Consider the following 27,061-nt stretch of genomic DNA (forward strand, 5'->3'; position numbering starts at 1 on the left):
GTGAGATGCTGGTTGTAAATGCCATCCCTAGGTGTTATTGATGTGTTTCCTCCATCCTAGGCTACTGGTAAAGTCAGTTGTCTCCTCAGCTGGAAAGGAGCAGCTGGCAAGAGTCTTAACCTAAAGTGTACATAAGCTTCATGGACATGGATTGTGAATAAACTGAGTCTCCCTTGACCTGCATTAATCTGGTTTTGCCAGAATCAGAGTCTAGGTTAGGGGTGATTGCTAATCAGCTCCTACAAGAGTGTGCAGGCATTTTAAAGAGTGGCTGGTGTCACGCCCACGCAAATAGAAATACAAGTCAACCAGCTAGGCTAGCTTGGGAAGATGGCTTGTAACAACTACAAAAGACTAAAGACTTGAATTTGTGCCCATGCACATGTGTATGTGTGTGTTTTCTGGGTTTGTGGCAGACGTATTAACATCTTCGTAATGACATCTACAGTAACACTGACCAGAGTTCGGCGGGTCTTCATCAGAGTGACAGTGATACCGTTCACGGTGACGTAGAGTTTTCTCAAGTATGACACACCCGCCACGCCCCTCTCCTCATTCTTGGCCTCCACAGAAAACCACGGACCTGGACCACAAGAACACACCCATCAAAGCCAAGTCCAGACTGTGAACCGTTTTATGTTTACATGGACTACTAATCCACCTAAAACCGGTTCTGTAAAGTCCTGAATTATCAAGCAACCGACAGTCAAAATGATTCATGTGGTGGTGGGAGAGCACAGCTGCAGCAGAGAGGGAATGGGGCTTTGGCTCAGGCCCTTGTCTGAGTGCTGCTGAAGTGTGAGGACAGCACCAACCTCTCGTGCTCTGTGCAAGTGTGTGTGAGTGTGTGTGTATGCATGAGTGAGAGAGAGAATGTTGTGTTGTGTGTTCCTGTAGCTGTAAACTACAAAGACTAAACAAGCCAGCTAAGTCTGTCACACACCAAGGAGGACAGAAAATGTCAGGATGTAACCGTGCTTCAACCTGTGTTGTTTCTGCATGTTCTGGCCAGTGTGTAGGTGCAGGTTCCCATGAAGGTGTAGAACTTCTTGTCAAAGGTGTTGTAATGAGGATCACCAGAGACCACACAATCCTGAGAGCCTGAAAGAATGGGATAGAAAACAAGATCACTTTAGAGCAGGGATTGTCCGAGCTGTCAGGAGATCAGAAGGTCCGCGACAGACTGATCCACCCTCGCTGTACGAAGGAGCGATACTGCAGGTCTTTCCTTCCTGCCGCTGTCAGATAGCCACTGCTAATGGTACCCATACATCTGTAACACTCCACTACAAATGTCATCATCTTTCAAGATAAGTGCAATACTGCTACTGCTACTCTCGTCATTATGTGCAATAATTATCTTCTGTGCTACTGCTTCTACCCTGCTGTGCCTGAGCCATTGCAATAATGCAATTTTCCCACTGATGGGCAATTAAAGGCATTTTCATTCTTATTACTCTTATTAACATGATCTACCATCCACAATCATTAAACAACACTGTGTGGGAAGTGTAGGAGCTAAAATCAGTGTTCTGTGTGTATGTGCAATCTGACATCCTGTTTATCAGTCCAGCTTCTGCGTACGTGCTCAACATCATGTTGTTCAGTTTAAGCTTATGTAACTTTCAGTAACTCTTAACTTCTTTGACCATATTGGGAAGTGAAAATAGCACCCCTTCATTTCCCAGAATCAAAGGAATGTGGGAGTAAGCGCCAGCAACACGAGTATAACTGATGCTGCGTGTTGAAGGAGAGAAGGGCTTTTGCAGAAGGTTCCAGCCGAGGCATTTAGTACCAGGCTGCAGGCTGTCCCATGAGCTGTTGGTGATGTATTGTTGAATTGTACAAATAAATGCCCCATGCTGTGTTTGGAAAGCTGTCTGTCTCTTGTGTTTTGATAAGGCAAAAGAACCACATTCTGGCGACCACGGAGGGACCACAGAAGCAGTGAGGGGGTGTTGGATCACTGCGGTGGCTGCAGAAGGTCCCCTGTGTTGAACTTGAACAAGAGAAAGTACTAGAGAATACGAGCAGGCCTAGGCCTAAATGATCTGTCTTTTTCCGTTCGCTGGAATGAATGTTACAGCTGTATTTATGCCCCACAATAGCTCAGCTGGTAGATCAATGTAAGCACTGCAGAATTTCTAAAGATGCCTTTTTGTCTTCCTGCAACTGCTCACATGGGCCCACTGAATAAGCCAACCCTGCTCTTTTAGATGAATTATCTCTAACTCAGAATCAGGTTTATTGTCAAATCAGGCGTCACACTCATTAGGGATTAGTGTTGGTGCAAGAGAACGCGTGTAAAATTATGAACTTCTTAATATCTGAACATATGTGCAAAATGAGCAGCCAAGCTTGCGCTAGTCTCTAAAAACTGATTAAAAATTCTTATTTTTCTGGTCAGTCAGTCTTCAGAGTCTGTGAGAATCTAGCCTTAAAGCAGGCCCTCGAGTCTGCCTAGCTGCAGATTAATTCAAAAGGGTGTGTTAGAACCAACCGGAGGGGAAGCAGCCGAGTTCTCCATCCTGCAGTCTGCACTCATGCATCGGGGGGCAGTCAGAGGGCAAGCAGGTAACAAAGGGGGCATCACACCTGCACTTCAGTTTACAATCCTCCACAAAAAACTCCTCTCCGGGCTACAACACACACACACACACACACACACACACACACACACACACACACACACACACACACACACACACACACACACACACACACACACACACACATGGTTGATCATCCAGTAGACAGGTAAAGACAGAGGCTCACTGGAGGATTTTATTAAACACAGCTTGTGCGTAGAACGACATTGGAAACAGCCATATTCACCAAAAGCGTAATAATCTTAGAAGTTGATGTGAGTATTGTTCCAAAGCCGATTTTATGTAATTGTTGTGTTATTGTCAATGTTCTGCATCATCAGTGACACAAAAAATGTTTTTTACTAAATTCCAAAATGTTTCAACTGCGGTTAACCTGGTTTTGACCACAACGTTGCTAAGCGGTCCTTTACTCATATCTTAATACATTTGCAGTGGATTTTAATAGGAATGAATGTCTTGTAAATCCTATTCTAGGGAGAAAAAAAGCACTGGTGCACCTGTGTTGGCATGAAGAATTCAGCCAAAAGAGAATGTAGCTTCAGACAAAGAATTTGGAGTCTTATTTGCTGATATTTGGACATCTTGCCTCTGACTGAATAACAGCAATGCAACTCTACCACTAAATCTGTCATGTTCTGTCTCCCTGTGGTCCCCAGCCCATTCATTTCTTACTTAGCTGTCCCATCTCATTTACTGCTCTAGGCTCCTCAGAATTAGATTCCCTCTTCTTTTGGTTCTTGTCTCTTTAGCTTCCCCAGTTAAAGATCTAGTTTCAGGTTTATTAGTTCTCTTATCTTTAGTCTTCTGTACGTTTATAGTTAGTTAGCATCTCCCCTTAGTTTGTTGTGTTCCTTCCCCAGTCTCTCCTGCCTCCCACCAGCTCACACCTGCTCCCTGTTTCCCTGATCACTGCCTCTGTGTATTTAGGCCCCAGTCTTGTCTTCTGTGGTTGTTGGTTTGATCGGTGTTTTTGTTCACCTGTCAGCATGCCTGTCACCTCCTGAATTTCCAGTTCCGAGTTAGCGTCCTGTGAGGTTTTGAATTTTTGTGTTGGCTACAGTGTTAAGCACATAAGCACAAGCTTATTCGCCAAATATCAGTTCAGAGTACCCACCCTTTTTGGAGTCCCTGGGACGAGTGCTAGATAGTGCGCCATCAGGGGACTCCATTGTCCTGCTGGAGGATTTCAATGCTCACGTGGGCAATGCCAGCATGACCTGGAGGGGTGTGATTGGGAGGAACAGCCCGCCTGATCTGAACTCGAGTGGTGTTTTGTTGTTGGACTTCTGTGCAAGCCGCAGTTTGGCCAAAACGAACACCATGTTCGAACATAAGGATGCCCATCGGTACACTTGGTACCAGGGCAGCCTAGGTCGCAGGTCGATGATAGAATTTGTAATCGTGTCATCTGACCTGCAGCCGTATGTTTTGGACACCCGAGTGAAGAGAGGAGTGGAGCTGTCAACTGATCACCACCTGGTGGTGAGTTGGATCAGATGGCAGGGGAAGATGCCGCGTAGACCTGGCAGACCCAAACGCATAGTGAGGGTCTGCTAGGAACGCTTGGCAGAAGAACCTGTCAAGTTGGTCTTCAACTCCCACCTCCGGCAGAGCTTTGACCGCATCCCGAGAGCAGTGGGGGACATTGACTCCGAGTGGGCCTTGTTCCACACTGCGATTGTTGAGGCGGCTGTTGCTAGCTGTGGTCGCAAGGTGGCCGGTGCCAGTCGTGGTGGCAACCCCCGTACCCGCTGGTGGACACCAGAGGTTCGGGGAGCCGTCAGGCTGAAGAAGGAGGCCTACAGGGCGTGACTGGTCTGTGGTTCTCTGGAGGCAGCAGACGGGTACCGGATAGCTAAGCGGGGTGCAGCAGTGGCAGTTGCCGAGGCAAAATCTCGGGCGTGGGAGGAGTTTGGTGAGGCCATGGAGAAAGACTATCGATCGGCTCCAAAGAAGTTCTGGCAAACTGTCCGGCGCCTCAGGAGAAGAAGGCAGCAACTCGCTCACACTGTTTACAGTGGGGATGGGGAGCTGCTGACGTCAACTGAGGCTATAGTTGGACGGTGGAAGGAATACTTTGAGGAGCTCCTCAGTCCCACCTATGCGCATTCCGAGGAGGAACCAGAGCCGGGAGACCTGGGGATGGACTGTTGAATCTCTGGGGCCGAAGTTGCTGAGGTAGTCAAACAACTACACAGCAGCAGAGCCCCGGGAGGGGATGAGGTTCGTCCTGGGTATCTCAAGGCTATGGATGTTGTAGGGCTGTCATGGTTGACACGTCTCTGCAACATAGCGTGGTCATCAGGGGCAGTTCCTGTGGAGTGGCAGACCGGGGTGGTGGTCCCCATCTTTAAGAAGGGTGACCTAAGGGTGTGTTCCAACTATAGGGGGATTACACTCCTCAGCCTCCCTGGAAAGGTCTACTCCAAGGTACTGGAGAGGAGGGTCCGATTGATAGTTGAATCTTAGATTGAGGAGGAGCAATGTGGTTTTCGTCCTGGCCGTGGAACTGTGGACCAGCTCTATACCCTTGCAAGGGTGATGGAGGGGGCATGGGAGTTTGCCCAACCAATCCACATGTGCTTTGTGGATTTGGAGAAGGCTTATAACCAGGGACACCCTGTGGGGGACGCTCCAGGAGCATGGGGTGGGTGGCTTTCTGTTAAGGGCCATTCAGTCCCTTTACCAGAGGAGCGTGAGTTTGGTCCGCATAGCCGGTAGTAAGTCAGACCTGTTCCCGGTGAGGGTTGGACTCCGCCAGGGCTGCCCTTTGTCACCGGTTCTGTTCATTACCTTTATGGACAGAATTTCTAGGAGCAGCCGTGGTGTGGAGTGTGTCGAGTTTGGTGGCAGGAGAATCTCGTCTCTGCTTTTTGCGGATGATGTGGTCCTCCTAGCTTCATCCAGCTCTGACCTTCAGCTCTTGCTGGGTAGGTTTGCGGCCGAGTTTGAAGTGGCTGGGATGAGGATCAGCACCTCCAAATCTGAGACCATGGTTCTCGATCGGAAAAGGGTGGCTTGCCACCTCCGGGTAGGGAGAGAGGTCCGACCTCAAGTGGAGGAGTTTAAGTATCTCGGGGTCTTGTTCACGAGTGAGGGTAGGAGGGATCGGGAGATCGACAGGCGGATTGGTTCGGCGTCTGCAGTGATGCGGACGCTGAGTCGATCTGTCGTGGGGAAGAGGGAGCTGAGCCAGAAATCCAGGCTCTCCATTTACCGGTCGATCTACGTCCCAATCCTCACCTATGGTCATGAGCTTTGGGTAATGACCAAAAGAACGAGATCGCGGATACAAGCGGCAGAAATAAGTTTCCTCCCTAGGGTGGCCAGGCTCAGCCTTAGAGATAGGGTGAGGAGCTCGGACATTCGGGAGGGACTCGGAGTAGAACCGCTGCTCCTCCGGATCGAAAGGAGCCAGTTCAGGTGGTTTGGGCATCTGGTCAGGATGCCTCCTGGACGCCTCCCCGGGGAGGTGTTTCGGGCATGTCCTGCCGGCAGGAGGCCCCCGGGCCGACCCAGGACACGTTGGAGAGGTTACGTCTCCAATCTGGTCCGGGAACGCCTTGGGGTCCTGCCGGAGGAGCTGGTGGAGGTAGCATGGGAGGGGACGGTCTGGAGCTCCCTACTTGGGATGCTGCTCCCGCGAACCGGACCTGGATAAGCGGAGGAAGACGACGACGATGACGGCTACAGTGTTTTCCTGAGCCAGTGGATCTCCTTCTCATCCTAATAAAAGCATCTGACTTTTGCAACCACCTCTCTGTGTCGTTCTGGGTTCCTGCATTTGGGACCAACCTCCATGAAAGCTGACTAAATCTGTTGGCTTTGCAACACTGATGTTTCTTCTCCACAATTAACACAAACCTCGAGGTGTTGCTGTGTGGTGGAGTTGCCAATGCTAACTATTAGCTTCTACTTGTTGAGACATTCTCTGCTGTTTGCTGAATGCTTAAACACCAGCCTTCCCCATCACAAGTCAGGATGGGTGAGTCCATGAATGTTAAGTGACAGTGTGACGCAGATCTGTCAGCATTTTAAAATCCTAGAGTTTCACATCTGTTTTCTATCGGAAGCTACTGCGGGAGATAGGTGTAGAAGATTATTTTCATGTGCAACCTGCATGTCAATCTCAGAGTGACCGATCATTTTCTAAACTATTAAGGAAAATGTTTTCTTAGTGAAGGATCTCTTTAATGTAAATACTTACCTCATAGTACTGCCCATTTGTATGTTTGCATCCACAGGAGTTCTTCTTCACACACTTCCCCGCACTCAGGACATATCCAGGATCACACACACAGCCCTCGGAGCATGGTCCACTACAGGAGGAAGGTTTTCCAAAGCAGGTCTCCTGACAGGGGTCTGCACAGGCTTCATAGTGGCTATTGGGATGGCAGCTCAGTGCTGGGAAAAAACAAGAGGCTGTCATCAGGTTTTAGTTCCACAATGAAGTGAGGACATAAATCCAGATGCTGACTGGATGCCACCCCCCCCCCCCCCCCCCCTGAGCTAGCGACACTGCCTTGGGTGGGTGTGTGTGAGAGCTTGAAGTTACTTGTGTTAATGTTTATTGTATTTGTAGCAACTTTTTTTTATTTTTTTCTTCAGTTGGAATCTGCTCTAACTACGCATCATGGCTGTTTGTGATACATGCGTCCTGGTGCTTCTTTTGTGGCTGGGCGCAGTGATTTGCTGGCAACCAGTGCAAACACTGTGAGTCAGGAGCGGTGATGGCCTACCGGTCTACACATATACCCGGGATGAACTTTTAGGTCTGCGGCTGTATGTGACAAGTAAGCCTTATCTGGGCCCAGAGTTGGATGCTACCAGTGTCAAAACTTGGAAACGAGGCTGCAGAGCGGGGATCAAAGTTAAAAACCGGCGGCGATGATACAAGCCGGTTCTTCCCTCTGTGATTATTGGAAACGTGCGCTCACTTTGCAACAAAGTTGATGAGCTTTCTGCGTGTGTTCGCTACGACCGTATGTACCGGCAGAGTAGCCTGATGTGCTTCTCAGAATCTGGGATGTCGGAGAAGATAACGGAGTCCCACGTGAAGATTGATGGATTTACGCTTCGCAGGATGGACAGAGACCTCAGCGTGACAGCTAAGAAGCAAGGCGGAGGGGTGTGTATATATGTGAAGAACGCCGGTGTCCTCCGAACCGTGTCGCTGTTAAGGAGCGGGTGTGTGACAAGAACATGGAGCTGCTGGTGGTAAGCTGCCGTCCCTACTACCTCCCGAGGGAGATCTCCCACATAAATGTAACTGTTGTTTATATCCCACCGTCGGCCAATGGAAAGCGAGCTATAGAGACAGTTTCTAAAGTGACACATAAGTTACAAAGCTCTTCCTCGGATGCACTGTTCATTATTACAGGGGATTTTAACCACTGTTCTCTCTCTTCTACGCTCCCGTCGTTCAAACAAATGGTTAAATGTCCCACGTGGGGGAAGCGGATCATTGACCTATTTTATACGAACATTAAGGATAGTTTTTATTCACCAGCCTTACCCCCACTTGGATATTCTGATCACAATCTTGTATTGTTGAGGTCCAGGTGTACACCCGCTGTACAGAAACAGCCGGTTACCTTTAGGACGATACGCGTGTGGACGGAGGAGGCGTGTGAAACCCTGAGGGGATGCTTCGAATGTACAGACTGATCTGTTTTTACTGAAGGATGTGACTGTGATGATGTTGATGACATTTATTAGTACTTGGCTGTTTCTCAATTCGCGTACTTGCCTTGTGAAACGTCATCAGTATTGGCCCAAATACTGTTCCAATCCTAAGAACACTTTTATGCAAGTATGCTCACAGTATCCCGATGTGTTCTTGCACCGCCCGTTATATCATGGATCATCCCTCTGTGGACTTGGTCAGCAAGGTATCCCACAGTGCATTACTGTCTTTGTTCTCCCGTACTCGGCAGAAAGGACCTTCTGGTGTCCTTGTCAAGAACATACTTGTCAAGTACACAAGAACGTACAAGCAAGTACTCAAACGTAAGTACTCGTACTTGTTCTTATACTTGGTTAGGAAAAAATCTGGTATCATTGCATCTCTAATATATTTTGTTTGAAAATGCAGCACAAAGAGAAAAGTCCAACAAAGTTAAGCAGGTGTTGAGGTGTCCAGTGGAGTTCACCAGGCCGTTGCGGCCTTCAAAGTGTCATTCTGTTCAACTACAGAGCCTTTCTGCAACAAAAAAAATCTTCTCACAGTTTTATTTGGACATTATCAATTGATGAGCTAGTAAAAGGGAAATGTTCACAATGAAACTATTTCTGTGCTTCCCATTCGTTTTGGGAAAGTATGATTGTATGAAAATCTACCAAACTTGATCAAATCGACTAGATTTCATTTGTGGGACCTAGATTTGTGTGATTCAGCACCTGATCCCTGCCAGAGTCCAAAGACTTTGGAGGTACTTTGGCAGAAAAGAAGTAAAGTACTTTTACATTTAGAAAGTCAAGAGTTATCTGTGTTAGCTCCTACCGAAACATTCAAAACAAAAGACGGGTCATTCGCCGATCATCGTCAATTTACTTCTTTCATCACAGTCTTCTCCACTTCTGTGTTGACCTAATACTCACGACAGAACGTTGTATTCCTCCAGGGCCCGATGTTTACCCCGCGGTCCTGGCACTCGTTAACATAAGCCTCGATGGCTTCGCACAGGATGGGTCTGGCACCATCCAACTCACACAGGTCAAATACACAGTCTCTGAAGTAATTCTGCAAACAAGCAAACAACTGGCTGATGTGGCAACAAACTCAAATCAAAAATAGAATTCCAACAGTTTCTTTTGACTGTTGGCTCACTGTAGACCACAGCAAATGTACTAAATTCAAATGTTATGTTTACGGCATTCAGTAGGTCCGGGTGATGGATGAAGATCTGTTTCCAGCTAAACAACAAACAACGGTCCAGATACTTGTGGAAATTTTACTAAATCAGCAGACACCGAGCTCCATGCAGTGACAGGTTTTCTCTAGCTTGCTCGAGTCTGAATGAGGATGGACTTACATTGGGGTTGACTTTGGGATGGCACACGGCAAATGGACCTTTTTTGTCCAGCAGGATGCCACAGTATCCAGAGCTCTCATAGAGTTCCTTCTCTTCTTCATCACACCCAGGAATGGTGGTATTTGGTTTCTTATTACACCTACAGACCAGGAAAATGCAAAACAATAAATACATTAGGCAATGGTTGTATGCCTCGTTTGTCTGAGTGCCCCTGCATGGACTGGAGACCAGCATAGGGCGTCCTCCGCCTCTCACCTGGTGACTCATCACCACCAGCGTGTGAATGGATGAATGATACACCGTAGTGTAAAGTGCTGAGCGGGTCATTTATCATAAAGGAGATGGACAGAAGCTCCCTGAGAACTCAGAACTAAGTGGTCATGAAGATGGATGTGTTCACAACAGGATGTAAGGATTCAAAGCAAAACATTTTAGGGTTTCAGGAATCAACCAGACCAGTTAAACTTAAAATAAAAAGAAACTGAGAAGAAACAGTTATTTCAGAATTAAATTGATTTATGTTAAAGACCAAGTTTGCTAGTATTTTCAGTTCATTTGAAGGTTTCTAGTGTAAATCAATGTCTTGTGAGTTGATTTAAGTAGTGGCACGGGCCACCGGGGCCCCCCTCTAACGTCCGGCCTGAAGGCGGGGCACGTTGGCAAGCGCCTGGTGGCCAGGCTTCCACCCATGGAACCTGGCTGGGCACAGCCCGAAGAGGAGACGTGGGTTCCTCTTGCCATGGGCTCACCACTTGTAGGAGGGGCCAAAAAGGGGTTGGGTGCAACGTGTGATGTTGCCACCTTGGCGGTCTAATCCTCGGCTACAGAAGCTGGCTCTCGGTACCTAGTTAGGATACCTCCTGGATGCCTCCCGGGTGAGGTTTTCCAGGCACGTCCAACTGAGAGAAGACCTAAATGAAGACCCAGGATACGCTGGAGAGACGATGTCTCACGGCTGGTAGCGCGACTCATGTTGCGAATGACCGCAGTCACCAATTCTTGTTATGTGTCTTACCCACGTATGTCTGATCTTTGAATTGTGTGTGCTGAAACTGAATTTCATTTCTCTGTATGTCCTGCACATGTGGTAGAAATGACAATAAATGACTTTGACTTTGACTTTGAATGCCTTAGGATTCCCACGGAGGAGCTAGTCCAAGTGGCTGGGGAAAGGGAAGTCTGGGCCTCCCTGCTTAAGGTTGGTTTATGCTTGACGCGTTCGCGAGGTCCGCACGGCTCCGCGCGGAAAAGTTGCGTCATTTTAACAACCACGCCCCTCCACCGCGCCTCCGCACGGCCCAGAATTTCTGCAACGCGCACCTCAGAAAATTTCTAACCACGTGGACGGACGGACGGACGCGGAAAAACATGGCGGACCGGCAAGAACTAGTATGGCAGAGGTTGGTAAATACAGACATTTGTATGATTCAGCTCTCAGAGATCACCGTGATCAACATGTTGTTAATAATTCTTGGAGCGAAATAGCTCGTACTGTCAGAAAAGACGAGGACGCTGTTAAAAAATGCTGGAATGCCATGTTGTAAACAGTAATTTCTACTTCTGCTATGGTGTAGTGTTGGATGCATGCCGTAGAGCTCCATGCTGCCCCCTACAGTTTGGGAGAATATTGGCTCACCGCAGAGACAAGCCGCACGAACCATAAACGCTGCAAGTTGTGAAGCATGTTCCATCCGCGAGCCGCATCACCAAGCGGAAAGTGAATGCGTCAAGCATAAACCAAGCTTTAGGCTCCTGGCCCCGTGACCCGACCCCGGATAAGCAACCAAAGATGGATGGATGGATTTCCTGATATTCGGACATCTCTCCTCTGATTGGCAAACAGCAACACAAGTCTATCACTGACTTAATTTGCTTTGGAATGTTGATGTTTTATCTCCACAAAAAACACAAGCTTGAAGGAGTTCTGCCATGTTGTGGAGTTGCTCATGCTAACAGTTAGCTTCTACTAGCCAAGATGTGCCCTGCTTGATCCTGGCTGTGTAATCAACAACAACCTTCCCATTGCGAGCCAAGAAGGGTGAGTAGCTCTGTCTGGCTTTTCTAATCGGAGATCTTTCCCGTCTATAACTGATGGCTAAAGTAAGAAATAGGGGTTGAAGACAATATTTATATTCCGCCTCCATGGAAAACTCAGTGACTGACAGTAGTTAGAAAATAACACATAAAAAGCGGTTTCTCAACTTGCTACTTGTTCACTGAGAAACCATGTAATTATTGACCTATTTGAATTGTAGCTTGACGCAAGTTGCCAATTCATGTTGACCGTAAAGGTTTTCTTCAGCTCTCATTGCCTGCGTTAGGGACAGAAAGGAGAGAGATGGAGGAAAATGTTTGAGTTAGAAAAAGCCAGTCTCTTTTACGCCACAGGGACATTTAAGCCTGATTCATGCTTCTCCGTCTGCGTCAGCGCGGAGACACGCAACGTCCTTGCGGGCCTGCCGGAGAGCTCCGCAAGGACGGACAGAGTCGAGCTCTCTTTTCTAAATATCCGTCAGTCGAGACGGACAACGCAAGCTTGTGATTGGTCAGGACGCAGCTGTCGTCTACACCGCCGCCATTGCGTCCTCAAAAACACAAAGAGAGCCGAGGATAACTAGCGGCAGACACGGAGCAAGTTGAAGAATACCTCACAAAAAAACTCTAAAAACATGAACGTTTAATTCCCCGTGACTGGAGGAGTGAAAAGATACACAGCAAGCGTTTTATTTGTGGACGGAAATGACAGGAAATGTGGGTTTAGAGGTGGCGAGCGCATGAAGAGGTGGAGGAGGATGAGAGACAAATTTGTCTGTGTTAAAAAGTCTCTTTCTCTTTCACTTTCTTTCTCTTTCTCTCTTTCTCTTTCACTTTCTTTCTCTTTCTCTCTTTCTCTTTCACTTTCTTTCTCTTTCTCTTTCACTTTCTTTCTCTTTCTCTTTCACTTTCTTTCTCTTTCTCTTTCACTTTCTTTCTCTTTCTCTCTTTCTCTCACTTTCTTTCTCTTTCTCTTTCACTTTCTTTCTCTTTCTCTTTCACTTTCTTTCTCTTTCTCTCTTTCTCTTTCACTTTCTTTCTCTTTCTCTTTCACTATCTTTCTCTTTCTCTTTCACTTTCTTTCTCTTTCTCTTTCACTTTCTTTCTCTTTCTCTCTTTCTCTTTCACTTTCTTTCTCTTTCTCTTTCACTTTCTTTCTCTTTCTCTTTCACTTTCTTTCTCTTTCTCTTTCACTTTCTTTCTCTTTCTCTCTTTCTCTTTCACTTTCTTTCTCTTTCTCTTTCACTTTCTTTCTCTTTCTCTTTCACTTTCTTTCTTTCTCTTTCTCTTTCACTTTCTTTCTTCTCTCTCTCTTTCTCACTTTCTTTCTTTCTCTCTCTCTTTCTCACTTTCTTTCTTTCTCTCTCTCTTTCTCACTTTCTTTCTTTCTCACTTTCTTTCTTTCTTTCTTTCTTTCTTTTCCAGTGTATTGTGTGGGTTTACATGAATCCTGGCTTAGTGCTCACTCTGGATCAGTATTCCAGCTGTGTCCAAAGTCATTGGCGCTGTTTGTCAAGGTTCCATCTGGTTTGCGGAAGTCATCTTTATCATGTCCATTATAATCTCCACAAAGTCCACACAGTTTGTTCTGATAGCTGTGAACCACAGAAAAAGACCAAGGTAAGATTTCATAAAACAAAAACACAAGATCATGACAGTCAAGCCAAAAGTGGATCTGATCTGAAGAATGTGTATTTGGACCAAATCTTCAAAGATAATGTATTGTGTGCAGCTGTCACTCACTCCTTGATCACTTTGATGTCCATGAAGTGGTTTCCATCGTACCGAACTGTTACACCAAAGTTCATAGACGCGGTGTAATGTTTTCCTGACTTAAACACAGAAACTCCAGTGGCTGGAGTAACTGGTAAGTTGACATTGGTCCCATTCACCTGTTTGAAAAGAGCATGTGTGGTTACAAATACACTACTGACTCCAGAGGCATGTTATATGTTCACTGGAATAAAACTCTAAGAAGTACAGTTACTGTTGTAGCAAAAGCTTATTGAGTCATTTTCCAGAATCAATTTCCCACTCAGCAGGTCATGAAGCTCTGCAGAAGTCTGATAATGAAGTAGATAATATATCTAATGTGAAGCCTAGGACATTTCGAGCCCCCAATGCTTTCTCAACTCTTTAACATAAATCCCAATTGCCCAAGGGGAATGTCTCACATTTACTCTACTGTAACTACATACTTGCTTAGTGTGGGGGTTGCTGTGAAGCCTGACACAAAGTGAGTCCATGCAATCTGCTGGGTTTCTTTACAAAGGAAACTTTTGGCATAATGAACTGAACTCAGTTGTAATGTTTCCTTTGTGAAGTGACTTAAGACAACTCGTGAGCTGGCGCTATATACATGTACATATACATATATATATATATATATATACATATACATATACATATATATATATATATATATATATACATATATATACATATATATATATATATATATATATATGTATATATATGTATATATATACATATATATATATACATATATATATATATATACATATATATATATGTATATATATATATATGCGTAAGTATGTATATATATATATATATATATATATATGCGTATGTATATATATATATATATATATATATGCGTATGTATGTATATATATATATATATATATGTATATACTTATGCATATATATATATATGCATAACTATGTATATACATACATATATATGCATAAGTATGTTTGTATATGTATATATATATATATATATATATATATATATATATATATATATATATATATATATACATATATATATATGTATGTATATATATATCTACATATATATATATATACATATATATATATATATATATATATATGTATATATATATATACATATATATATATATATATGTATATATATATGTATATATATATACATACATATATATATACATATACAAACATACTTATGCATATATATGTATGTATATACATAGTTATGCATATATATATATATATATATATATATATGCATAAGTATGTATATATATATATATATGCATATATATACACATACTTATGCATATATATGTATAAATATGCATAAGTATATATATATACATATACATACATAGTTTTGCATACATATGTGTGTGTGTGTGTTTATATGTATATACACATTAATATATATGTATACACACACACACACACACACACACACACACACACACACACACACACACACACACACACACACACACACACACACACACACACACACACACACACACAAACTGAATCAAATGATTTTTAAAATCTGTCTGTATTGTTCTATTTCAGATTGTACTACATAGAATTTGCACTTTGTTTAAACTATTCCACTGTGCATAAACCTAGTTTGGACTTCCTACAGACGTGGTATTGACAGACGGATTCAATATAGACATGATCTGAATGTCCATGTGACGTTGACTGTTTGCAGGGATTGGGTACATCAACAGACAGATACATTATAATGGCAAAGCTGATTGAACAGTGGAAGCATTATTAATAATTTCATAGTGCTATCTGCAGGCAGTCCCAGCTGAAATAAAGTAAGAGTTTAGGTTGCCATCGAAATCATGAAGGTGTCAGATCTTATGTGAAGATGCTAATGTACCACCACAATTCTTCTTTGTGCAGGACTAATGAATTAGTTAGGAGTAGTAGCTAACATTTAATTAATGTAAACTGTAAAACAGCTTAGTTCAGTAAAGAACTGATATCTGTTACACCTGGGAGGAAAAAGCAATCAAACACAAGCACCCAGCTTCTACAATTTCTTACCTGCACAGTGCCACCTTTGAGAATAGAGATCTTCACAGATTGTACATATACATGTACAGCCTTGACGTAGGAGATTCTAGGCGTGTTAAACCGATTTTCATTGTCAGTATGAACTTCAAAGTATGGCAGAGTTGTGTCATTACAGAGTCCAGACATCAGATAGCTGCAGTTCCCCATAAAATCATAATAACGCTTGTCGAATGTTGTGTAGTGGGGATCCCCAGATGATATGCATGTTGATGTACCTAATGGGATTAGAATGACATTCAACAGTGATTTGATCATTTAATTTAACATCCATATTCTAACATTTATGGCCATCTATGGGCAGAAATGCAATAGGTAAAGTAAATTATATATTAATTATTAAGTAAAGAACCCCACAAAAATGACAGTTGTAGTTCATCACCTTTAAAGGAGTTAGGAGCTGTTTAAATATGATAAAACGACCAGTTTCTGTACACAAATGTTCTACGTGAAACATTATTACCTTTAGGATAGCAGCTGGAAACGCCGTTAACCTCTTTGCACTCCTCAGTTGGATCACAGGAATTATCAACACACTCCAAGGTGTAGTTTCCAGCACAGCGGCAAAGTTTTGTACAGCCATCGCCAGAAACAATCTCCCCAGGCTAAACAATAATCCAAAATATATCATTGCCAAGCATGTGTCAGGTACCACTTCAAACAATCATGTCATATTTATTTCCAGGGAAAACTCTACACCCATTTAAATGGGTGACATATCACCTCATAATAGTTGTTGTTGTCATCAAAGCAGCCACATTTATCCAGAGGCACGCAGCGGCGACCCTTGAAGACAAATCCAGGTTTGCAAAAGCAGCCACTTATGCAGGAGCCAGAACAGTTAGTTGAGGGCTCCATACATGTAGGAATACAAGCTGGTCCACAGTCTATATACTCCGCATCAGGAGGACATGGTTCTGTGAACATAAAGTACTGTCTCTTTAAATAATCTGTAAAACAACTATATATGAAGAAAATGTATTAAATACCAATGTTATGGAAGATAAAAAACACTTCATACTTGGTGGGGTTGGTGTAGTTGGTTTGGGCGTTGTTGGTTTAGGAGTTGTTGGTTTGGGAGTTGTTGGTTTGGGAGTTGTTGGTTTGGGGGTTGTTGGTTTAGGAGTTGTTGGTTTGGGAGTTGTTGGTCCAGGAGTTGTTGGTTTGGGGGTTGTTGGTTTAGGAGTTGTTGGTTTGGGAGTTGTTGGTCCAGGAGTTGTTGGTTTAGGAGTGGTTGGTTTGGGAGTTGTTGGTTTGGGAGTTGTTGGTTTGGGAGTTGTTGGTTTAGGAGTTGTTGGTTTGGGAGTTGTTGGTCCAGGAGTTGTTGGTTTGGGGGTTGTTGGTTTAGGAGTTGTTGGTTTAGGAGTTGTTGGTTTGGGGGTTGTTGGTTTAGGAGTTGTTGGTTTGGGAGTTGTTGGTCCAGGAGTTGTTGGTTTGGGGGTTGTTGGTTTAGGAGTTGTTGGCTTGGGGGTTGTTGGTCCAGGAGTAGTTGGTTTGGGGGTTGTTGGTCGAGGAGTAGTTGGTTTGGGGGTTGTTGGTCGAGGAGTTGTTGGTTTGGGAGTTGTTGGTCCAGGAGTTGTTGGTTTGGGGGTTGTTGGTTTAGGAGTTGTTGGTTTGGGAGTTGTTGGTTTGGGGGTTGTTGGTTTGGGGGTTGTTGGTTTAGGAGTTGTTGGCTTGGGGGTTGTTGGTCCAGGAGTAGTTGGTTTGGGGGTTGTTGGTCGAGGAGTAGTTGGTTTAGGAGTTGTTGGTTTGGGGGTTGTTGGTTTAGGAGTTGTTGGTTTGGGGGTTGTTGGTTTAGGAGTTGTTGGTTTGGGGGTTGTTGGTTTAGGAGTTGTTGGTTTGGGGGTAGTTGGTTTAGGAGTTGTTGGTTTGGGGGTGGTTGGTACTGGAGTTGTAGGTAGAGCTGAAATTGAAAGACAAACATTTTACCAAGAACAGCACAAACAAACATGATACTATTAACTTTATTGTGTCTTACCCTTGCAGGTCCGGATGCACACTGCATCGACAGCAATGTCTGTCTCAGGGGTTTCTCCATAGTGACCCACGATTGCAAACTACAACATATTTTTCAATAAACAATAGATTTGAACAATAGGACATAAGACTATAAACATATGCATTTATACAAAAAACATCCAAATATGTTTGGACAGCAATGGCTCCTTTAGTTGTTGTTGCTCTGTGTACAGTGGGATGGGAAGGTTTGGGCAGCCTTGTTAATCTTCTTGATTTTGTTGATTATTACGATAAAATTTTTCATTTAAACATATCATATAGGAGACACATCTGTTGGTGGAGAAAAGGCTTCCTATGCATCACCCTCACATACAGCATCTCCTTGTGTAAAGTGCACCGAATAGTTGAACGATGCACAGTGACTCCATCTGCAGCAAGATGATGTTGTAGGTCGTTGGTGATGTCTGTGGGTCGACTCTGATGGTTCTCACCTTTCTTCACTTCTGTTTATCAGAGATGTTTCTTGGTCTGCCACTTGGAGCCTTAACTTGAACTGGTCTTCCATTTCCTCAATAGAGCTCCAGACGTCATGTGACTCTCAGAGAGTAGACGCCATGTTGGCAGGCAATAAAGGTAAACAAAATGAACGGGATCGGCTTGGATTTTACTCCGTGGAGTTTACTTCACACTTTAAAACCGAAGTTTTAAAGTTTTATATAGTCAGAAATTAAATAGACTAAACATCTCCGACCCATACCATGCCTCTGGGATACATTTTAAAAACGCCAGAAGCTGTCGGAGCGCACCTGGCCAGGGATTTCCCCAGACGAGCTGGCCCAAGTGGCTGGGGAGAGGGAAGTCTGGGCCTCTCGACTTAGGCTGCTGCCTCGCAACCCGACTCCAGATAAGCAGATGAAAATGGATGGATGGATGGACAAATTACATAGATTTACATGTAAGTAGTTTAAACAGAGTGCTGTGCTGTTTGAGTGTATAAACTGAACTCCAAAGCCCCCTTCAAACAGGCCATGAAAAACGGAAATGTTCGGGACTCTCCTTAAGAGACCTTTGTGTCTGAATACAAACATCCGGATAACCTTTCTGTAATTAAACCGGACGACGCCCCTAGTAACAGGACTGGACTTGTCACGGACAGGGTGGCTGCTTCAGACTGGTGAGGTTGAGTTCCGGACAGGGAGGAGGGGAGGAGGAGGGAACCGGGGTGCGCTGTGCGCACCTAGATGTCTCACTCCTGTAGCATGCGGCGAACCATGGCAGCTCGCCTCCTACAGTACCGTCTCCTAGACGCGCGACGGAGCGCTTCACACTGCTTCCGTGATTCCTTTAACCATTGAGCTGCATCATCCAGATCGCTTATGCATCTTCGTGTGTGCAGAATTATGCTTAACATAAGTCCGACCAGTGAGAGGAATTCTAGCTCTTCGTCGGCCATGTTTGACTGAATAGCTTTGTTTGGGTAAATGACGCATGTACGCCCACCGCACTATGCTTACGCAATATCCGGGTACAGCCTCCCACCCCCTCCCCCTCAGACATCTGGAACTTTTCCCTGCTGTGTGAAGGCAGCCGAAAGGACAAGTTCAGGTACAAAAGTGGTGTGTCTGAAAACACAGTTTTGGCTAAAAAACCGGACTGAATTGTCCACACTTATTCCAGAATGTCAGTCTGAAAAGGGCTTAGGAGAAATCACTAGTCTGATTTATTTCCGTGAATAAAATAAATATGTCAGGCAGGAGCGTCTCAGGATCTGTCTGAGAGCTGTCTCGGTGAGACAGATAATAGCAATCCAAAGTGCTTTTTATGTGTGATCTGACAATTGATCAACCATTGCTTAAAAATTAAATACAGCTTAGCCGGTTAATTGCTGTGATCATAAAACACGTAAACGGCAGCACGCAGAACTCACGAGGCAACGTTTTACGTGACGTTTACTTGTTGCTATGAGTAATAAGACAGAAAAAGCCACGCCAAAATAAGTTTAGGAAGCCCACTAAGAATCATAATAAAAGCAGTTAAAATAAATACCATACGCAGTTGAGGAAACGGTTTAAGTACCTGATATGAAGTGGTCACTGCATAAGCGAAAACCTTTACTCTCGGGGTCCCACAGCTTCATTTTAGCCCGGTCACTAGCGCGTTTTATTACAATGATCCAACGTTTGCGGCATTCCGGATCTTGGGGAATCCTGTAGCAGGCTCTTCCCTTATCTCATCCGCGTCTGTTCTGGCATCCTGGGGCACAACAGGAATCTATCATATTTCCTGTTTGATTGAGTTTTCTGACAATAAAAAATAGTCCAGCTGCGGGCTTCTGCCTGCCAAGATGGCGCCGTTTCGATTTGAACTGTTGCATGTCGGGAGAAGTGACGTCAACTCCCAGAGCTCAATAAGCTCCCCACTGTGGAAACTGACAGCTGAAATCTCTGAGACAGCTTTCTGCATCTGTGGTGTTGTTGGAGTATTTACAGTGGATTTGTTAATTTATTGAATTCTGTGAATAATTAAATAAATACTTTTATCTCACAGTCTTAAAACCCTCGATCCTGAGATCTCACATAAAGTTGGTGCTGAAATCCCACGAGATCCCGCAAAGGTGGCAGAAATCACTTAGACTGAACACAGAGATATGTCCTTTTTGTTTCTGTAAAGGCTTTAGGTAAAAGCTAAAGGAACTGGACCAGAGGGATTTGAAGGACTTAAGAACCTCTTTTCATGACAAGCAACCAACGAGGTATGTATCTCACTTTGTTCATCTTTGTTTATCACAGCCTACCTGTCAGCCTGACTTGTACCTTAATTGTTATGCTGTACATTGCAGTAATATGTATTTAGCATTTTCTGTGTTTCATTTGAAGTTGTTACAGCGTTGTGGCGCGTACCGTCCAAAGATGTTGTGGAATGATGTTGATGGCAAAGCTTCAGGTGGACATGCTCGTGAACAAACGCCCGTTTCTATGACTCAACCTGTGTCTGTGATGTCGTGAACGATCTTTGTGTTCAGCTCATGTGAGAGTTGTGTTGAGACCCCATGTTGCTGCTCTTCAGAGAGTAAATACTCTTTCTCATAACTACATTCACCTGTGTTCAGAGGTCAACGGTCACCGAGCTTACCAACCCAGATCTGAGTTCCAGTAATTAGTTCCAAAGGTTTTTGAATCAATAAACTTACAACAGAAACCTAATTTATGCACCTACCTAATGTTGTTTAAACAATTATTGCACATTTTCTGTAAATCCTAAAAACTTCTTTTCACTTCTCAAATGTCACTGTGTGAGTCTCCCATATGATATATTTAACAGATTTTTTAATTGTAACAACCAACTATTTATACAGGAAAATCATAAAGGTTAGCAAGGCTGCCCAAACCTCTGCATCCCACTGGATTTGGGTAAGACACTTCGCCTATCTTGTGAATGCTGGTTTTGGTTCGAGGGGCCAACGGGGCCAAATGTCAGCCTTGCTTCTGTCAGACTGCCCCACGGCAGCTGTGGCTACAATGTTTTACCCCCTCTAGAGTGTCACTGGATGATGTGGTCTTTGTAAAATGCTTTGGGTTACATCACTATACAAACCTATTGTGTAATTATTGTCATCATTTACCTGAACTTGGGAACTTCCCACAACACGGACTTCTGCTGGCTTCCAGGCTTGACCCTGGTTTCCCATGACACTAAATAGGACTGGCCCAAGACCCCCACCTGGTAAGTTGAAAATAACAAAGTTGTTGTTATTTGGACGTGATTCATGGCACTGACATCTCTCCTCTCTTCGGTCTTTCTCACAAATCCCTCCATAAACTCCAACTTCTCCAGAACTCGGCAGCCCGCATCATTACCAGAACTCCCTCCTTCCACCACATCACCCCTGTTCTTCAGCAGCTCCACTGGCTCCCAGTCACTTCCACAAATTCAAAATTCTGCTATATACATTCAAAGCCATCCATAACCTAGCTCCACCGTACCTCTCAGACCTCCTTCATCCCTCAACCTCCACCCGTTCCCTCAGGTCCTCCTCCTCCATCCACCTCTCTGTCCCACCTTTCCGTCTGGTCACTATGGGGAACATGGCCTTTAGTCGCTCTGCTCCCCAGCTCTGGAACTCCCTCCCTCCTGACCTTTGTGATGACTCCCTCACTCTCTTTAAAACCAGACTCAGAACCCACCTGTTCCGTCTAGCATTCCAATGATTACTCTCTTTGCTCCAATCTGTCTGTTTTATGATGTTCTATCGTTTATTGTTGTGTATTTTATCTCTGTCTGTAAAGTGTCCTTGAGTGTTTAGAAAGGCGCTGTTGAAACAAAATGTATTATTATTATTATCTTGATCTTACCTGAGGTGACGGTATGGACAGTGAGCTTCATGGTTGTGCTGGTACCATACAGGTAATAGTGGAAGCTGAGCTCCAAACATCCAGAGGTAAATGGTATGACAGGACTTCTGATTTCAGCACTGACTCCAGGAGAGGCATCAGCGGAATCCATCAACATGTACAATCCCACTGTTAAAACACAAGTAAGAGAATTTTTACCTGTTAGGATCAAATCAAACAATCAAAAGAATATAATGCAGCAGTCCAGCTTCAGATAAAGGCATTTAGCAAAATCAAAGGGTTTTCTGTTAATCACCCCAGTCTGTTTGATGATATGGCTTCACTCAGAGTTGTAGCTGTAGTGTAAAGAATATAAAAGACCTGAGCAGTTATTAGAATGATAATATTAACACATTTAATGTTTAGAACAAAACTTGAGTAGTTTTAACGGGTTAAACATTTAACTACGATGGTCTCAGGTTCTGTAACCACACAGCTAAAACCACAATGTGTTGTGATCTATTGAAAGCTGCATCTTCTGCACAACTCAAACGGTTTCAAAAGTAGTTTAAATTTCAATGCCAAACACATGGTGGCGATAGAGAGCTGAATCCTGCCTGTAAAATTTACACAACTGTAAAGACTAAATGGACAGCATGGACATAACCATACTTTTAGCTAGCAAGTGAAATAATGTTAGTTCTGCAGTCGTTTTGTTGCAAAAAACAAACAAACAAACAAACCAAAAAGATCTGCTTACATCCAGGTTTAGAGAAGTCATCGTCAGGTCCAGTGCCTTCAGTGCTTGTTGGCCCAGCCCACTGATCAAAACCAAACACTTCAGGACTCTCAGTGTGAGTTGTCCATTCACACAGGTCACCGAGGGTGTCAAAATCACAGCCAGAGATGCAGGCTAAGAACAGAGACAAAGAAAACATGAACGATATTTCTGTGGAGCACGACTGCATTATTTTTCCTAACTTTTTCTGAACTAACTCTTGTTTTGATCGGCCAGGTCCAATGGAATGCCAAAATTCTTATTGCCGTGATTTCCAGTAACATTTAGCATATTGACAGCTTCTAAAACTTCATTTTCTCACGGCCTGAGTCAAAGGAGATGGCAAAGTTGATCTGTGATCCATCCTTTAATATTCTTCCTAAGTGATGGAAAAAACTCACAAGTTCTAGAAGTCATGAATCGTTGCTGCTTTGAAGCTCGGACTGCTTTAATCGTTTCTTTGTTTTTGATCTTCAATAGTTTATTCAACATGTTAGAATGAACATACTCAATCTTTGTAGCAAATTTCACAGTTTCAGATGCAGTTTCGGGTTCAAATATGGTGTAACACATGGGTAGACAACTCCCGTTGTCGAGGGCCTGTTTCCAGCATGTTTTAAGTGTTTCCCTGCACAGGTGAAGTCAGTTCACCAGGCTCATCAAGCTCTGCAGACGCTGTTAATCACTTGCTGATTCAAATCAGGCGTGTATTCTGGTTTCTGACGCTTACTGTATCTCCTGTGCCACCATTACCTTGTCAGTGTGTGTGTGTGTGTACCCGTCTATACATCAAAGTGAGGACATTTCGCTGGTCCTCACTTTGGTACAATATGGTGAGAATTAGGTTTTAGGTAAGGTTATGGTTAGGAATCCACTGGTTATGGTTAGAGTTAGGGTTAGTTGAACTCACCCGGACATTCTCCCTCAGTAATAAGAATGTTATCCAGAGCTGAGTCGCAGGACGGAGTGCCACCTCTCCGAGCCTCAAACACCACCTGCAGACAGAAGAATCACATCAACAAGTAAATTTCCTCCTTACGTCATCGTTCCTCTTTGTCTTTGTGATTTCTTTCATCAGGTTTTCTCAGATAAACAACATGTTCTTTTCTTTTTATAGAACTTCCATTTAATTTGCGTAAATCACATTTTAACACACACAAAAAAAACTGCGGACGTCACACACAGCAAGGCTCAGTTTCTCATAAAAAACAAAGACAACGGCGGCGTTGGCTGCGGCTCTTTCCTCTGTTCTAAATGACTTGGACTCGTCTTTCAAACCACAACAAGAGGAACCTCTAACGGCCTTTCTTCCACAAAAAAGATGTTTGCGCCATCGCAGACGCCATTTTTGACAACAGCTAAAAAAAACGACAGCATCGCATAGTTCTTTTTTCTGATTGGTTATGTTTGAGTTGGCTAGTCCCGCCCCTCATGTGCCTCTGCCTGTGAGTAACCCGACTAGTTCTCTGTGCAGCAGAATTAAACAGAGGACGAGTCTGGCAGGCATGGACGTAATTTTGGGGGGGGCAGGGGGGACATGTCCCCCCCCCCCCCCCCACTTTTTCCAAAATCAAGTTTTGACCGCTGCACTTTTTACCATCCAAAAACAATATTACGCTATATTAAATTGACACTGGTTGAGCTCTAAGACAAAGCGGAAAACAGCCGTTTGTGTTGAAAACTGTTTCCCATTGAGCATACTGTAAAGACCCCCCCCCCCCCCCCCCCCACTTCTAAAGTGAAAATTACGTCCATGCTGGCAGGCCACGCTAATAAATGAGGCCCTGGAACAGGGATATGAGACACTGTGTAGAGTTAATGTAGAAATATTCAGGACTTTTTAAATTGCTACTTAATATTCCATCTAATGACATTAACTGCATTCATGCTGTCATACAGATGTTTCCATTATATCAGCCTCTAAAGATGTTAGCGTAGGTATTGATCTGTTACACTCACAGTGACGCTCTGACTGCTGGGTTTTGACACAGTGATGGAACCCTTCAGCCAAGATGGACTCTGAATGCCTGTTCTATTCCAGACCTCTTCTTCTCCACCAGATGTTTTTACCAGAACCCTCAATACATTTTGATGGTCCGAGCCATACATGTAGTACTGAAACTGGACACAGATCTTAGATGCTTCTGAGGAGATGGTAGGGCTCAACAGACGAGCGTTTTGACCATTAGAAACGTTGTCACATTCATGGTATATGTAGTAGCCCTCTGAAAACAGAAACAGTTTTGGGACACTTATCCACAATGTCAACAACGTTGTTGTTACAGAATAAAAGCAAAGCATACGGACTTCCATCAGGGTAGTCTCCATCAGGTCCGGTTCCTTGTGTTGGAGTTGGACCCTTGTGTCGAGTCCAGTCGCTCTGGTCATTGGTGTCTTGTCTGAAGTTGCAAAATGGATCACTGTCCTGGTTAAAGTCACAGGAGGTCAGGACAACCTCTGGAGAAGAGCACAAGACAGGAAGTCAAGCACATAGATTAGGTACACAATTATCAACACTGAACAGCCCCACCCATCCACACAAGCAGGGGCGAATACTGGAAATGAAGGACGTTCAAGTAAGGTTACGGCCTCTGATTGGCTAGAAGGGCTCACCTATCAGTGTTGGGCAAGTTACTTCAAAACTGTAATGCATTATTTATTACTTGTTACCCTCATTTTAAAGTAATTCATTACATTACATTATTACTGATTTTAAAATGTAAGGCATTACACTACTTTTGCATTACTTTAAGTTACTTTCACCAAAACAACTTCAACATGAATCTGGTCATGTGACGCTCAGTGAGCTCATGACATATATGTGGAAGGTGATGTGGTGTCTGAGCTAGGATTGCTGTTAAAAACAGTCAGATATAATAACAGTGCTTTAAAATGATTGTTTATTAAATAACAGCAACAACAATCTGTACTCTCAGCACGCTGCCATCTTATATTAACTGAGCAGGGAGTGAGGTGGTGGGGGCTCCAAGCCTATATTTGCCTTGGTCCCCAAATGCCTTGATACGGCCCTGGATGTGGGACTGACTTCTGGGGTGATCTGATTCTATCACATGTATAAATATTAAATGCTTATATATTATTGCTTTTCACTGGTAAAAATGTGTATTGAGGATAAATCTACCTACTTTTTTCTTTTCAAGCACTTTGTTTTGTTTTCTTGATTTTATTTAATTTGAATAATTGCCGGCCCTTTCTCTCTTTAGCCTTCCTGCATGCTGCATGTTTTCTCCGTCTTCCAGAAAAAACTGTTTCCTAGACTTCGTACTTTCTATCAGCCAGAGGGATCTTCACGTGTGCAGCGCACCAGCAGTAATGAGTTGAAATCACCGGAGCACAGATTAACTCAGCTGAGGCAAAGCACGTCAGAAAAGCACAAAATGCCAGAGAACATGCGCTGATATGAACGATCGCAGGTGAATTATTTTGTTTTAGTGGAGCGATTTTGTGAATGTTACAGCGGCCGCGTGCAGGACGCAGCTGGAGTATTTGAGCCGTTACCGCGACGTCCTCTCTGCCCGCAAAGCTGAGTCCATAAATGACGTAATATATGCAGATACTGGATCTTTCTTCGGGTTTCCCGCAATTGGAATTTTTAAGGAACACGTCTTGATTCTGGGTTTAAAAATGCGTTGTAATTACCGTGTTACTGACAATTGTACCGAGTAAATATTACCATTTTCTTTCCCTGTAATGCCTTACATTACCACATTACAGCAAAAAGCAATGCATTACAGTAATTAATTACTTTTGTACCGCATTACTCCCAACACTGTCACCTACAATAGGACCACGGGTCCCCGGAAGAACAAAAAAATTAATGCAAGTCAATCGGGCTAAAAACGCTATTTTCTGATTCCGCTTGTTATGTTCCATGGATTTCACATATGATGTCTGTGAATTTTAGACACATTTTGGTACCAAGAATGCGCTTATTTTCAACATGTGTGTGTGTGGGGTGGGGGGTGGGGGGTGGAGGGGAGGGGGGAGGGGTGTTGTGTGAAAATAAGTCCAGGACTACAAATGCGCTTCATGAAAGTGACGTCATCGAACCAGACACGGAGAAAATGGCTGCAAGTTCAGCAAACTTCAAATCCTTCCCACCATAAATCTGGTCATGTGGTGAGTCGCAGCTACGCTAGGGGGAGGAGATTATGTGGTGATGTTACATAAGCGATGCGCCGATTTAGTCATGCTAATTACAAACTTTTACCAGCTGATAAGTCTCGATATCTGTGACTGGCGTGGTTGAAACCCCCATCATTATGAATTTTACCAGTGTCTGACGATGACTAGGGGGACTTTAACTTTGACTTTAACTTTAAAGAACAAGAAACAAGAAATAACTGGGGGTGGGCGTAAATACATACCACACTCATTCAAAATGAATTTTAGCACAAGAGCGAGGGGGCAAATACATCTAAATAACAGAAAAGTAATATTTCATCATACAGGAAAGGT

At 43.8% G+C, this 27,061-nt stretch overlaps 1 protein-coding gene across 1 annotated transcript in view; it reads right to left on the reverse strand.

Moving 5' to 3' along the window:
• The window catches only part of zanl (zonadhesin, like), a 73,346-nt gene that overhangs the window by 40,494 nt on the left and 5,791 nt on the right, over positions 1-27,061 (reverse strand). Inside the window, exons 3-21 of the mRNA XM_054733692.2 lie at positions 24,890-25,039; positions 24,542-24,807; positions 23,493-23,577; positions 22,565-22,717; positions 21,826-21,993; positions 21,096-21,193; positions 17,493-17,571; positions 16,536-17,417; positions 16,238-16,431; positions 15,978-16,119; positions 15,488-15,732; positions 13,421-13,569; positions 13,144-13,272; positions 9,644-9,782; positions 9,210-9,351; positions 6,817-7,013; positions 2,501-2,639; positions 985-1,101; positions 459-583 (exon numbers count right to left, since the gene is read on the reverse strand). Of these exons, the coding sequence (XP_054589667.1) occupies positions 459-583; positions 985-1,101; positions 2,501-2,639; positions 6,817-7,013; positions 9,210-9,351; positions 9,644-9,782; positions 13,144-13,272; positions 13,421-13,569; positions 15,488-15,732; positions 15,978-16,119; positions 16,238-16,431; positions 16,536-17,417; positions 17,493-17,571; positions 21,096-21,193; positions 21,826-21,993; positions 22,565-22,717; positions 23,493-23,577; positions 24,542-24,807; positions 24,890-25,039 (3,599 nt within the window). The remainder of the gene's footprint in view (positions 1-458; positions 584-984; positions 1,102-2,500; positions 2,640-6,816; positions 7,014-9,209; positions 9,352-9,643; positions 9,783-13,143; positions 13,273-13,420; positions 13,570-15,487; positions 15,733-15,977; positions 16,120-16,237; positions 16,432-16,535; positions 17,418-17,492; positions 17,572-21,095; positions 21,194-21,825; positions 21,994-22,564; positions 22,718-23,492; positions 23,578-24,541; positions 24,808-24,889; positions 25,040-27,061) is intronic.

This window comes from Nothobranchius furzeri, chromosome 3 (genome assembly GCF_043380555.1).
Source record: "Nothobranchius furzeri strain GRZ-AD chromosome 3, NfurGRZ-RIMD1, whole genome shotgun sequence".
Classification (NCBI taxonomy): domain Eukaryota; kingdom Metazoa; phylum Chordata; class Actinopteri; order Cyprinodontiformes; family Nothobranchiidae; genus Nothobranchius; species Nothobranchius furzeri.